We start from the raw sequence: 13,430 nt of genomic DNA on the forward strand, positions 1-13,430 counted from the left end.
CAACCAGTATTCTACAAGAGCACAGACACAAGGGACAACAGACACATCAGTCTCTACATTGCAGATGAGCTGAAGGCAGTCATCCATGACCTTGGACCACAGAAGGTATTTTCACTGGTGACAGATAATGCTGCGAACATGAAGGCTGCTTGGTCTAAAGTGGAGGAGTCCTACCCTCACTTCACACCCATTGGCTGTGCTGCTCATGCATTGAATCTTCTCCTCAAGGACATTATGGCACTGAAAACAATGGATACACTACAAGAGAGCCAAGGAAATGGTTAGGTATGTGAAGGGTCATCAAGTTATAGCAACAATCTACCTCACTAAGCAAAGTGAGAAGAATAAGAGCACCACATTGAAGCTGCCCAGCAACACCCGTTGGGGTTGTGTTGTCATCAAGTTTGACAGTCTCGTGGAGGGGAAGGTGTCTCTCCAAGAAATGTTCATATCGCAGTCTGCAGATATGGACAGCCCCATCAAGAGGATCCTCCTGGATGATGTATTTTGGGAGAGAGTGGTAAGCAGCCTGAAACTCATGAAACCTATAGCAGTAGCCATTGCAGGGATTGAGGGAGACAATGCCATCCTGTCTGATGTTCATACTCTGCTTGCAGATTTAAGAGAAGAAATCCGTACTGCAGAAGAAGAAACTGCAGTTCTGAAAAACATGAAAAAGCGTGAAGATTTCTGCCTGAAGCCCATACACGCCGCAGCGTACATGTTGGACCCCAAGTATGCTGGCAAGAGCATCCTCTCTGGTGCAGAGATCAACAAGGTCTATGGTGACATCACTACCGTGTCTCACCACCTTGGCCTGGATGAGGGCAAGTTTCTTGGCAGTCTGGTGAAGTACACTTCCAAGCAAGGGCTTTGGGATGGAGATGCAATATGGCAGTCGTGCCAACATATCTCATCAGCCACCTGGTGACAGGAACTTTGTGGATCTGAGGCTCTTTCCCCTGTTGCCTACATCCTCCTCCAAATCCCACCAACATCAGCCACCTCAGAGTGCAACTGGTCCTTGTTTGGGAACACACACACCAAAGCACGCAACAGGCTGACCAATACTAGGGTTGAAAATTTGGTGGCCATACAGGCAAATTTGAGGCTTTTTGAGCCTGACAACGAGCCATCCTCAACAAGGTTGGAAAGTGACAGTGAAGATGAGGCCTCAGAGTCTGATGTTCAAGAGGTGGACATTGAGGAGGTCCAGGGAGAAGACATGGAAGCCTGAGAGGAAGACAACCAAAGCTTTAGTTTCTAGACTATAATTTTACAGATGTATGTTGAAAACGTTTTTGGGAGATGCGATGGATCTTCGGGGATCATTCAATATTCCCTTTCTTTTGTTGTTCAGTGAAATCCTCCCATGTGAAGAGTCAACTAATTTAATTAAAGTTCAATTCGTAACTAAAATGTTTTTTCTATTGGAAGGATTTAATAATTTGCAATTATGTCTACTTATGATAAGGTAAAAGGCTTATGTTTCTGTCTCCATATGATATGGTAAATATAGCCAATATAAAAAACATCTACATTTAAATGGTATTAATATTAATTTGCATATATTTCCGTTATTTCCCACATATTCCTGTTAATTCCCATATATTCCCGTTAATTCCCGCATATTCCCGTTAATTCCCACGGCAAGTTTCCACCTCTGAATATTCCCCAAAATGTGCAACCCAATGCACAACTGAACTCCGGTCCTCAAGTGGTTGCAGGTCCTGCTGGTTTTCCTTTTTTGCAATTTGATCAGACATTGGAGGCCAGGTATGTGCACTCTCTGGGCATTCAATGATATGAACTCATCAATTCAGTGCCAGGGACCATTTGAAAATGCAGGGATACAGTCCTTGTGGACTGGAGTTGTGCATCCTGCGAAGCCTATAAACACAATGGCCATCACAACCAAACCCCACACACTATGAGGAAATGCCATCTTCATAGTTAGTCAATGACAGCTGAATGCACTACCTGTCTGTCTCAGAAGCTCACACTGTGCCATTCACTTCCCCATTTCACGCCTTCTATGAACTGCTGTTTATCAGCCACGTGAGAAGAACATACAATTGTTTTTCATCGTTCTAACTCGACAAAAAAATACTCCTGCTGAGTTCAGAGAGGACTTCATTTCAGAGCCTTAGCGAGACGAAAGGAAATTATGTTCGACAAATAGTTGCGTTTTGTTTAGTCGCCATGCCGAATTAAAGGAATTAGCAGATATCAGATCAAAGCCAATGCGTGACTCTTTCTCCCTCCCGCTTCGGGCACACACGTTGCTGTGTGTTGTTTATCCCATAAGGGTCTTCAGTAAACTTCAAACAGTTCTACATGCTCTGTAAAGAGGACACAGAAGTGCAGAGAAATTCAAAAAAGGACATTGTGAGGTTTCTAGGGTATTTGGTAGCAGTGTATGGTGGTTATTAATGTACAGTATACTTAGACAAATGCCGTGCCCACTCAAAGAATCCCTGCTGAAAACAATGACATTATGCAAAGTGGAAGACTTGTCAAGTTGCGCAATCCTTTAAAACATCGAAAATGTTTCAATATGTTAGATTTCATGCCTGATATAATATTTGCCACTGTGATGCAAAAGCAACAAGTGCAAATTAAAACTCCCATCAGAGAAATAACAAAACAATTTCCCCTCGGATAATCTAAATTATTTGCATACATTACATAAATGTGAACATGTTTATTGGGCACACATTTTACCTTACAAAGATAACTTAAATAAGGCAATGTAAGCATCAAATTAGCTACACAAGACTAAAGTTGCTATAGACAAGTCATGGTATTAGCATACTGTGTAACTTTATTCAGAATCTAAAAGAAAGAGCAAAATCTCACCTGTAAAGTAATTTCATATTTACAAGTCTGCATCCAGTAAGTTGAAACAGCATGATGCCCTATTCAACATCAGCGATACAGGATGCACTTGGAGATTTCATTTAATGCTTGTTACTATTCATTACCTTGCATTTGAAACATTTTCTTCAAAGACAAATAAATGCATGTATAGCATTAGTACAGAGAGAAAGCAATTAGTTAAACCTTTTTTTTTTCAAAAAGAACACCAACAACTAGGTTTCCATCCAACCTTTTTACGAAAGTAAAGTACATGTCGGATAAAAATGTAACGACAAGGTGGGTCCTTTTTGTGCAGGTTAGCATTTTTCGTCATGAATCTTGTTCTGGAGGCAGCTCTGCAGAGTGCTCACTAGCTGGCACATCCATAAAGTCCTACAGCCTAACTTTAACCACCCTGTTAACCCAAATGCCTAAATTAAATTAAGAACAAAAAGCACATTTTTGTTTTCATGAGTTTTTGCAGTATAGCCAATTTAAACTTTGCAGCTTGCCTATCTAAGGGGAAATTGTTCAGTTCTGCCTCCAGGACAAGGCTCATGACAATAAACGTCAACCTGCGATTTTGAGGGTTTGGTTAATGTGGGAAAAACATTTCAGTTGAATGCATTCAGTTGTGCAACTGACTAGGTATCCCCTTTCCCCTTCTTTATGTCTGTAATTCATTCTGCGAGAAATGCCTTTATGCGCAAATATTGATATAATAACCATCATACGGTAAACTTGGAGTCTCGCAATGATATGTTGTGTAGTCCTCCCACTACGACTCGGGAAAGCATGCAGTATATCAGGCTACAGATGACATAAACGATGAACTTCACAGGGTGGGGAAAAGTGCACAGTGATGAGCTTGATGCTCCTACCCAGTTAACAGTGAGGGTCTTATTCTGGTGACATGATGATCAATGCTTGGCTGCCGTTTGACTAATTAAAAATGATCTTACTCTTTTGTCCATATTAATCTCATCATGTAGGCTAACCTACCTGCATTGTATATGTGAGCTGCTGGCTTTAGCGCACATGCCAAGACCAGAGTAGGCACATTCGCTATATAACGCAACATATTTTGTGACAAAACCACCAGTAGAGTTGAAAACCCACTGGAAACCCATTTAACTTGATTTATTGATTTGATTTGGTACATGGGAATTTAACCACAAAAGTTCTGTCCATGTGCACCATCATCATACACACCGTTTTATCTGCAACATGAAACATAGCTCCGGTGGGAAAATGCACATATTGTTTTTATGCAGATTTTAGAATATTTGCATGGAAACCGAGCTATTGAGAATTTACACTCAGGACACTTGCTCAGAAGAAGTGGTTTCCTTGATTATTCTGGGCCCCCAGGTAAAGTGACACCTATAATGATGGCGGTATCTTCTGTAAAATAGCTATGAACATGTGCCTGTCTGATGGTAGCACTCAGCTTGTCTGATGGTACTACTCAGCTGTCTGTGCCAACTGCCTGACTGATAATGTTCAGACATCTATTGTACAATTAAGTTGTCTGCTCAGTATTACTAATATTAGTTTAAAGGGAGATAATTCCCTCAGTCCAGTCGAACAGACACTCTTCGTGACAACATCGAGGTTCAAGACCATAGTCTACACAGCCTGTCTACAATTAGCAAGTAGAGATTATCAGCACAGAGAAGCCTCCGTGCTTGCGTCTGGGGAGAGTATCTCTCACTGTATCTATCTGACACTGGTTAGGCGTCTGCGCAGAGTGCCTGTCAGATAGTGTTTAGCGTTTAGTGCAGAGTGCCTGATCCTCTCATGATAAGGGGCTTGAGGGTTTGAGGCTGGTAATGGCGGGTGGCGGGGCTGGTGGGACACACTTGGTGGCTCCTTCTCATTAGGGCCTTCTAGCTGACACTGATCCACTGTGAGAGCAACTCATTACCCACACTAACCTGGTCAGCCACTGACGACCAGCTTCCTCATTAGCATCAGCCATGATTACATTCCAGTGGGAACCCACTGGGCACACACTGGTTGAATCAATGTTGTTTCATCGTAATTTGTCAACGTATTGTCACATGGAATCAATGTGTTGTTTTCATCTCATTTCAACCAGAATTGTAAATATTGATATTATGGTAAAACTTCAACTTAAATACTTGGACTTAAGTAAATGAATCAATTTATGATGAGGTTGAGTAGTGGTGGACATTTTATCTGCCATTCCACAGACCACCCACTATACAGTATATTAAATGTAGGATGAAAAATATTTTTTACATTTCTATGTGGAATTTGTCTACGCAATTTCAACGTATACATAGTTCTGATGATTGTGTTGAAATTAGATTGATGTAACAACCTGTTAGTCAGGTTAAGTCAAAGAATTTAAGTTGAAGTTTTACCCTAATTTTAATGTTTACAACTCTGGTTGAAATGAGATGAAAACAGTACTGGTCACATGAGGGGTTAAATGTGGAAGACACATTTCAGTTGAAGGCATTCAGTTATACAACTGATTAGGTATCCCCCTTTCCCTTCATACTTTTTTCAAATCCAATGTATTTTTCGCGTTGATTGGAAGAATGACATAGATCAGTTTCCAGTGGTAGGTAGTTTTAGGCCTACCATTAGTATAATTACTAAGTACTATTATTAGTAGTAGAAGTACATATTGAAGCCATAAAGTAGTTGTAGAAGTACTAGTAGTTTGACTAGTACAGTAGCAACATCTCAATTAATAAAATGTCCTTCCTCATCATCATTACTCTCCCTATCATTATTAGTGTCATTGTAATAGATTTCTGCCTTGTCACAATTGACATAAGTAGATGGTTAAATAATTAGCATGTAATGAACGTGCAAAGTAAACATCAATCCCCTCAAATAGAGGATGTCACACTCAGTTCCCAGAAAGCCATGTGTGCTACCCTTCAGTCGCCCTGATTCATTAGGCATAATTGGCCCAATTAGTCTCTTTAACCTTCACATCCACATCCACATCCCAGCTTACACATCCGCACATCCTACATGTCCAACAAATCCTACACATCTGCACTGGTAATGCTTCTAGGAAAGGCAGGGCTTGACTCACAATAGCTAGCCTTTAGCAAAACAACATGATAAAAGCTTTGAATCTTGATTGGTTATGACATAATTGTAGCACTTAAGTGGGGCTTAACCTTGGAGCCTAAGTTTCTACGCTCGTGACATAATGGAAAACACTATCAGTCATCAAACATGGCAGACCTTTCAGTCCTCTGAGGTGAACGACAGCTTTGCTGATGACCCCGCCTGTTATGGAGATTTGAAATGCCATGTAGGATGAAAATCAGTCCCACTTTCTCACAGACCTCAAATAGAGCTCTTATTTATCCTCCATGTCCACCGTGAGATCTGAATAGCATGCTAATAGATGATTTACAGCCACTTTTCTATTTGATAGAATAGCGTATGATAAAGGAACACAGGAAACAAATGTATTTCTAATGTGCCATTTAGAGTATCCGTGTGCTTGTTTGGCCATGTTCAAACAGACCTGGCAGATAGCTTGTCCATTTGCTCCCTAATGACTTTGAACCCTCTCAACTGACGCAGGGGAACGATCAGGATATGACATGTCCCTCAGGGGACACAGTCCGTAGCCAAACAGAGATAGGCGGATAGACACCTCTCAGAGTGACCATAGTGATTGGGAGTGATCTCCACAGACACGTCCTCCACTGCCTCCTGGTAACTGTGGGTACACTGTACAGCGAGGGTGCCACCTAGTGCCCTCTGTACTCAGACATAATGCCAGTCAGCTGAACAGACACAATCTGTCATGAGTAACAGAAGACAGTGGTGGCCACAGTGAGTGATGGCGGTGCGTGTACTTAACCTTTCTAAAGCTGGTTAGAATCAGACAATACAAATACAGAACAGTACTAGTTCAAAAGTTGACAGTACAGATATGTGTTTTTAGATTGAGATTTGTTTTCTATATATCTGGATGTGTTTTGATGTTGTGAAGGGTTGTGTTGTTCTAGAGCTCTGGTTGCTCTTCTTCCTTTAACGAACTTAAAGGACAGTCCACAGGTTCTTTTTTTGGTGGGTGTTTTGTGTTTTTTAATAGCTCTGAATATCAACTATTGAAACAAATGTTAAAACTACATGTAGTGTGTGGTATATGTACAGTACATGGTTAGTTTTGAACTAGGTAAGTGAAAGCATTGCTTCGACAAAAAATGTTTGCATTTGTTCTGATCAAAGGGATACTTGATGATTTCCTGACCTAAGCAATTCTGACTACTAGCATCAAAGTTACAATTGACAACCTCTCTCATAGAACTACATTCATGCATGACTACACTCAACAGGATTACTATTGGAAGTGACAGTACTTGAACTTTGTCCAAAACAGCTACCCTTACAACCCTGGTCAGTGGACCAAATTCCACCGGCTGATGCCAGCATCTGTTTTGAGTAAAATATTCCCCCATGTACTTTAACTTGAAAAACCACCAATTTTCTGCAAATGAGTCAAATCAATATGTGGTCTGACATTGATATCTGGAGACAGAAGCCCCTCTAAACCCTGCTACCATCGCCCGCTACAAATCTTTCAAATCAAGTTTAGAGCCAGACAAATCTATAGTCGATTGCTGCCATACTGCCTGGCACAGACTAAAAGCTTCCATCTGCTTAGCCAACTCCCTTCACAGCAAAGGTCAAAGAGATGTGCAGATGTGTGGTATGCTGCAACTGATCAGGACCACGGCAACATCTGGAGGACAAAGATGCAATGGAGACTCAGGTGTGACTGCAGCGGCAGGATACTTACAGTAGCACGTTCCTCTGAGGGGGTTGCCAAGGTAACGGTTCTCGGAGTCGCAACTGCAACAATAAGAGAGAAGGGGAAGAAGAATAGAAGACATAGAACAATGAGCTTAACAAGGTATCTGTCACTTTGCCAAAGCCATCACAGACTGTTAATAACATCATCACTGAGGTTTATTTTGGGCGTGTCAGGGAAAAGTGTCCTGAGAGGCTGTTTGTAGAGGTAGTATCTGAGGTGACAATACTGTGTGCTGCTTCTGGTGCTGTCCTCTCCCTGGATATGATGAGGTGATTTCCCCAGATAGCCCTATCTGACAATACCGCTCTGCTCGCGGGCAGGAGCCGTCTGTCTGTCTGTCTGTCTGTCTGTCTGTCTGTCTGTCTGTCTGTCTGTCTGTCTGTCTGTCTGTCTGTCTGTCTGTCTGTCTGTCTGTCTGTCTGTCTGTCTGTCTGTCTGTCTGTCTGTCTGTCTGTCTGTCTGTCTGTCTGTCTGTCTGTCTGTCTGTCTGTCTGTCTGTCTGTCTGTCTGTCTGTCTGTCTGTCTGTCTGTCTGTCTGTCTGTCTGTCTGTCTGTCTGTCTGTCTGTCTGTCTGTCTGTCTGTCTGTCTGTCTGTCTGTCTGTCTGTCTGTCTGTCTGTCTGTCTGTCTGTCTGTCTGTCTGTCTGTCTGTCTGTCTGTCTGTCTGTGTTCTGAACAGCAGGGGAGTTAGACGGCTAAAAACAGCCCAGCTAGAGAGCACCTTGAACGCTACTGAAAGACGCAGAGGACAGCTACAGTAGGACCTAACAGAGGCTTGAAAAATACACTAAACTGAATAAGTGCTATTAAACAATAGTCAGGTGTGTGGATGACTCCATCAACCCTTAATTTGACCCTGTTTGTCAAGTCAATCAGGCAGCCTTGACTCCAATACTAAGACAAGGCCCTCAAAATGCAGGAAGAGAATTGAAAGCAGACTAGACTGTGGGGAGTCAGGAGTACCAAGTGTGAGGGTTATTGTGGTAGATGGCATTTGATCATATGGTTTGGTTTACGAAGCAGGGGTCATTACTGCAGTCCAAAGACCCATGTTTATTACCAATACCCAACTTCTGCAAAACCCAGGAGGAGACCTTGGAAAGGGCAACAGTGTGGAAAACCGCCACTTTGTAAATACATACTCCACTATTTTGACAAGCCTATCGAAACAGATATGATACATCGTTAAATCTGCCCCTTGAGTCAATAAATGGATTCAGAACATAATTGCTAGGGTTTGCAAGGCTGGTCAGGCAGTGGTTACAGCGAAATAAGGTAGGCAATACTCACTTTCCTGTGCTTATACATAACAAAACAGATTTCATTCAGTGGCTGGCCAACCCTTAGTATGAGAGTCATAAAGTAGCAGTAATGAATATTTCATAGCCAAGGACAGGGCTTTATCCTTCTGTATTGTTCTTATAGAGGGCGTTGTAAACAATAACCCCACAAAACAGCTCAAGAAGACTTCAATTCAAATACAAAGGCCGCAGCAGTGTTATCTGGTTTGTACGCCTCAGTCCATCTATTTGTTGAAGGCCTTGTGAGCATACGAGTTTGGAACCGATTGTATTCCCCTTACACAAAGCCAAGGCCAGGACAAAAAATATTTTCCTCAGTTAATCTTAAGAACATGACAGCAATTTTAAGATGCACCACAGGGACTTTAGAAGGCCCCAGCCCCACTCGTCATCTCCCCAGAGAACACTAACACTTAACACTCAGCTAGGGGCTGGCTGGTTAAGTAGCTTAAGTGGTAATGGTGCCAAGATGGGTGTACCACACTGGCTTCCTTCCCCAGTCTCTCTTCTGTCTGTTTGGCTGCCTTTCACTCCTACGCTCACAGACTGGGATGACATAGAGAAAAGCACCACTGTCCTTCGGGACCCTTAATCTGCTATTAGGCTGCCACAGTCTCAGCTTTTCCCCAGACAACAGAACACACACACACACAGGCTGTGTGAAGAGTGTTTGACTCTCTGTGAACCCTCAGCATGGCTTTCTCTGTGAGCCGTGACAGAGGGCAGAAGGTCTGAAGATTAAAGGTCGCTGTGGGCGCATGCCATCGCTCTGTGTGTGTGTGTGTGTGTGTGTATGTGTGTGTGTGTGTGAGCGAGAGAGGGGGGGGAGAGAGAGAGAGAGAGAGAGAGAGAGAGAGAGAGAGTCTGTGGTTTGTCTGTTCATGCATCAGTTGCTGTCAGTAACAGGAGGAGCATGCTAAGGTAAATGCTGAGATGGGAGATTGGATCTATTTAAAAAGCCAACTTCCCCCTCTCACTCGCACAAACCCACATATGCCATGACCCCATTGGGCCAGACAGCGTGCAAGGCAGGGTGGCAACAGCAGTGCCAAAATAAACCTCTGAAACTGAGTCTGTTTACTTCGCTCTCTTCTGGGACCAAGGTTCTAGGGGAGCACAAATATAACCTAGGTGTCAGGAGACGCAGGAAAGGAAGGGGAGACTGTTGCGTTTCAGTCTGTCTGTCTGATAGGAAGGAGTCTTTTAATTAGACTCACCACGTAAGAAGAGGTACCTACCTTTGATTTCACACTTTTGCGTGCACAGCAACAGTGCAAACACACACACACATCAAATCAAATTAATTCAAGCTTTATTTACACAGCACATTTCAGACATGAATGCAACGCAAAATGATTCACAGGGGGAAAAAATGAATAAAAACAATGAAAATAAAAACAGAAACATGAAGATAAATAACAAAATAATAGCAATAAAAATTGAAACACTAAAAAGCACCTTAAGGAAAAGCATAGCGAAAAAGGTGTGTTTTAAGATCAACAGTTGAAGTTGGAAGTTTACATACACTTAGGTTGGAGTCATTAAAACTCATTTTTCAACCACTCCACAAATGTATTTTTAACAAACTATAGTTTTGGCAAGTCGGTTAGGACATCCTGTCACGCCCTGACCTGAGAGAGACAGGTTGTTTCTCTATGTGGTTAGGTCAGGGTGTGGGGTGGGCATTCTATGGTGTCTATTTCTTTGTTTTGAGCCGAGTACGGTTCCTAATCAGAGGCAGCTGTCTATCGTTGTCTCTGATTAAGAATCATACTTAGGCAGCCTTTCCCCACCTGTAGTTGTGGGATCTTAATTTTGTACTGCTTGTTAAGCCTACAAGACATTACGGTCGTTATCATTGTTTATTCCTTTTTGTTTGTAGTGTTCTGAGGTAAATAAATACAACGATGAACAGTAACCATGCTGCACTTTGGTCCACTCCTTTAGACGATCGTGACAGAAGATCCTACCACCAAAGGACCAAGCAGCGTGGGCCGATGGACTGGACATGGGAGGACATCCTGGATGGTAAAGGATCCTGGACGTGGGAGGAGATCCAGGCCGGAAGGGATCGCCTCCCATGGGAACAGGTGGAAGCAGCAAGGGAGGTACAGCGACGAGATCGACAGGCAAGGCAACAACCGAGGCCCGAGAAGCAGCAGCAAAAAAAAAATGGGGGGGGGGGCACACGGGTAGATTGGCTAAGGCGGTTTTAAGACCTGAGCCAACTCCCCGTGCTTACCGTGGGGAGCGAGTGACTGAACAAGCACCGTGGTATGCGGTGATGCGCACTGTGTCGCCCATGCGAAGTACAAGCTCCTCACGGTTGCCGTGCTAGAGTTGGCCGTCAGCCAGGAAGAAGTGCGCCGGCTCAGCGTATCTGGTCTCCAGTGCGTCTCTACGGCCCAGGTTATCCTGCGCCTGCTCTACGCACAGTACCCCCTGTTCACCAGCACAGCCCAGTTCGTCCTGTAACAGCGCCCCGCCCTTGCTGGGCTACAATAACCATCCAGCCAGGACGGGGTGTGCCAGCCCTAAGCTCCAGACCTCCAGCGACGCGCCCCAGTCCGGAGCCTCCAGCGACGCGGCCCAGTCCGGAGCATCCAGCGACGCACCCCAGTCCGGAGCCTCCAGCGACGCGCCCCAGTCCGCTTTTCTTGGGCCACTATAACTAACTATTTTGCCAACTTGGACAGGTCCCCCCTTCCACACGGAACCCCACTAACCCACAGACGGAAACGTACGAGCTGGCTAAAAACAGACCTCCCTCCCATCTTCCACCAGCTTGCTACCTATGGCCCGGCTAGCTGTCTTAATCTCACTGGACCCTTTGATCACTCGGCTAAGCATGCCTCTCCTTAATGTCAATATGCCTTCTCCATTGCTGTTCTGGTTAGTGTTTATTGGCTTATTTCACTGTAGAGCCTCTAGCCCTGCTCATTATACCTTATCCAACCTCTCAGTTCCTCCACCCACACATGCTATGACATCTTCTGGTTTCAATGATGTTTCTAGAGACAATATCTCTCTCACTATCACTAAATGCCTAGGTTTACCTCCTCTGTACTCACATCCCACCATACCTTTGTCTGTACATTATACCTTGAAGCTATTTTATCGCCCCCAGAAACCTGCTCCTTTTTCTCTCTATTCTGGACGTCACAGACGACCAATTCTTATAGCTTTTAGCCGTACCCTCATACTTATTCTTCTCTGCTCCTCTGGGGATGTAGAGGTGAATCCAGGCCCTGCAGTGCCTGGCTCCACTCCTACTCCCCAGGCGCTCTCTTTTGATGACTTCTGTAACCGTAATAACCTTGGTTTCATGCATGTTAACATTAGAAGCCTCCTCCCTAAGTTTGTTTTATTCACTGCTTTAGCACACTCCGCCAACCCGGATGTCCTAGCTGTGTCTGAATCTTGGCTTAGGAAGTCCACCAAAAACTCTGAAATCTTCATCCCTAACTACAACGTTTTCAGACAAGATAGAACGACCAAAGGGGGCGGTGTTGCAATCTACTGCAGAGATAGCCTGCAGAGTTCTGTCCTGCTATCCAGGTCTGTACCCAAACAATTTGAACTTCTACTTTTAAAAATCCACCTCTCCAAAAACAAGTCTCTCACCGTTCCGCCTGCTATAGACCCCCCTCGGCCCCTAGTTGTGCTCTGGACACCATATGTGAACTGATTGCCCCCCATCTATCTTCAGAGCTCGTGCTACTAGGTGACCTAAACTGGGACATGCTTAACACCCCAGCCATCCTACAATCCAAGCTTGATGCCCTCAATCTCACAGAAATTATTAATGAACCCACCAGGTACAACCCCAAAGCCGCAAACACTGGCACCCTCATAGATATCATCCTAACCAACGTGCCCTCTAAATACACCTCTGCTGTTTTCAACCAAGATCTCAGCGATCACTGCCTCATTGCCTGCACCCGTAATGGGTCAGCGGTCAAACGACCTCCACTCATCACTGTCAAACGCTCCCTGAAACATTTCAACGAGCAAGCCTTTCTAATCGACCTGGCCCTGGTATCCTGGAAGGATATTGACCTCATCCCGTCAGTAGAGGATGCCTGGTTATTTTTTTTAAATGCCTTCCTCTCCATCTTAAATAAGCATGCCCCTTTCAAGAAATTTAGAACCAGGAACAGATATAGCCCTTGGTTCTCCCCAGACCTGACTGCCCTTAACCAACACAAAAATATCCTGTGGCGTTCTGCATTAGCATCGAACTGCCCCCGCGATATGCAACTTTTTAGGGAAGTTAGAAACCAATACACACAGGCAGTTAGAAACGCCAAGGCTAGCTTTTTCAAACAGAAATTCGCTTCGTGCAACTCCAACTCTAAAAAGTTCTGGGACATTGTAAAGTCCATGGAGAATAAGAACACCTCCTCCCAACTGCCCACTGCACTGAGGATAGGAAACTCTGTCACCACC

General features: G+C 44.0%; 1 protein-coding gene across 1 annotated transcript in view; it reads right to left on the minus strand.

Moving 5' to 3' along the window:
• Nucleotides 1-13,430, minus strand: part of LOC106607945 (attractin-like protein 1) — a 358,398-nt gene that overhangs the window by 192,810 nt on the left and 152,158 nt on the right. The window contains exon 22 of the mRNA XM_014205458.3: nucleotides 7,667-7,719. Within this exon, the coding sequence (XP_014060933.1) occupies nucleotides 7,667-7,719 (53 nt within the window). The remainder of the gene's footprint in view (nucleotides 1-7,666; nucleotides 7,720-13,430) is intronic.

This window comes from Salmo salar, chromosome 01, assembly GCF_965601325.2.
Source record: "Salmo salar chromosome 01, fSalSal1, whole genome shotgun sequence".
NCBI lineage: Eukaryota > Metazoa > Chordata > Actinopteri > Salmoniformes > Salmonidae > Salmo > Salmo salar.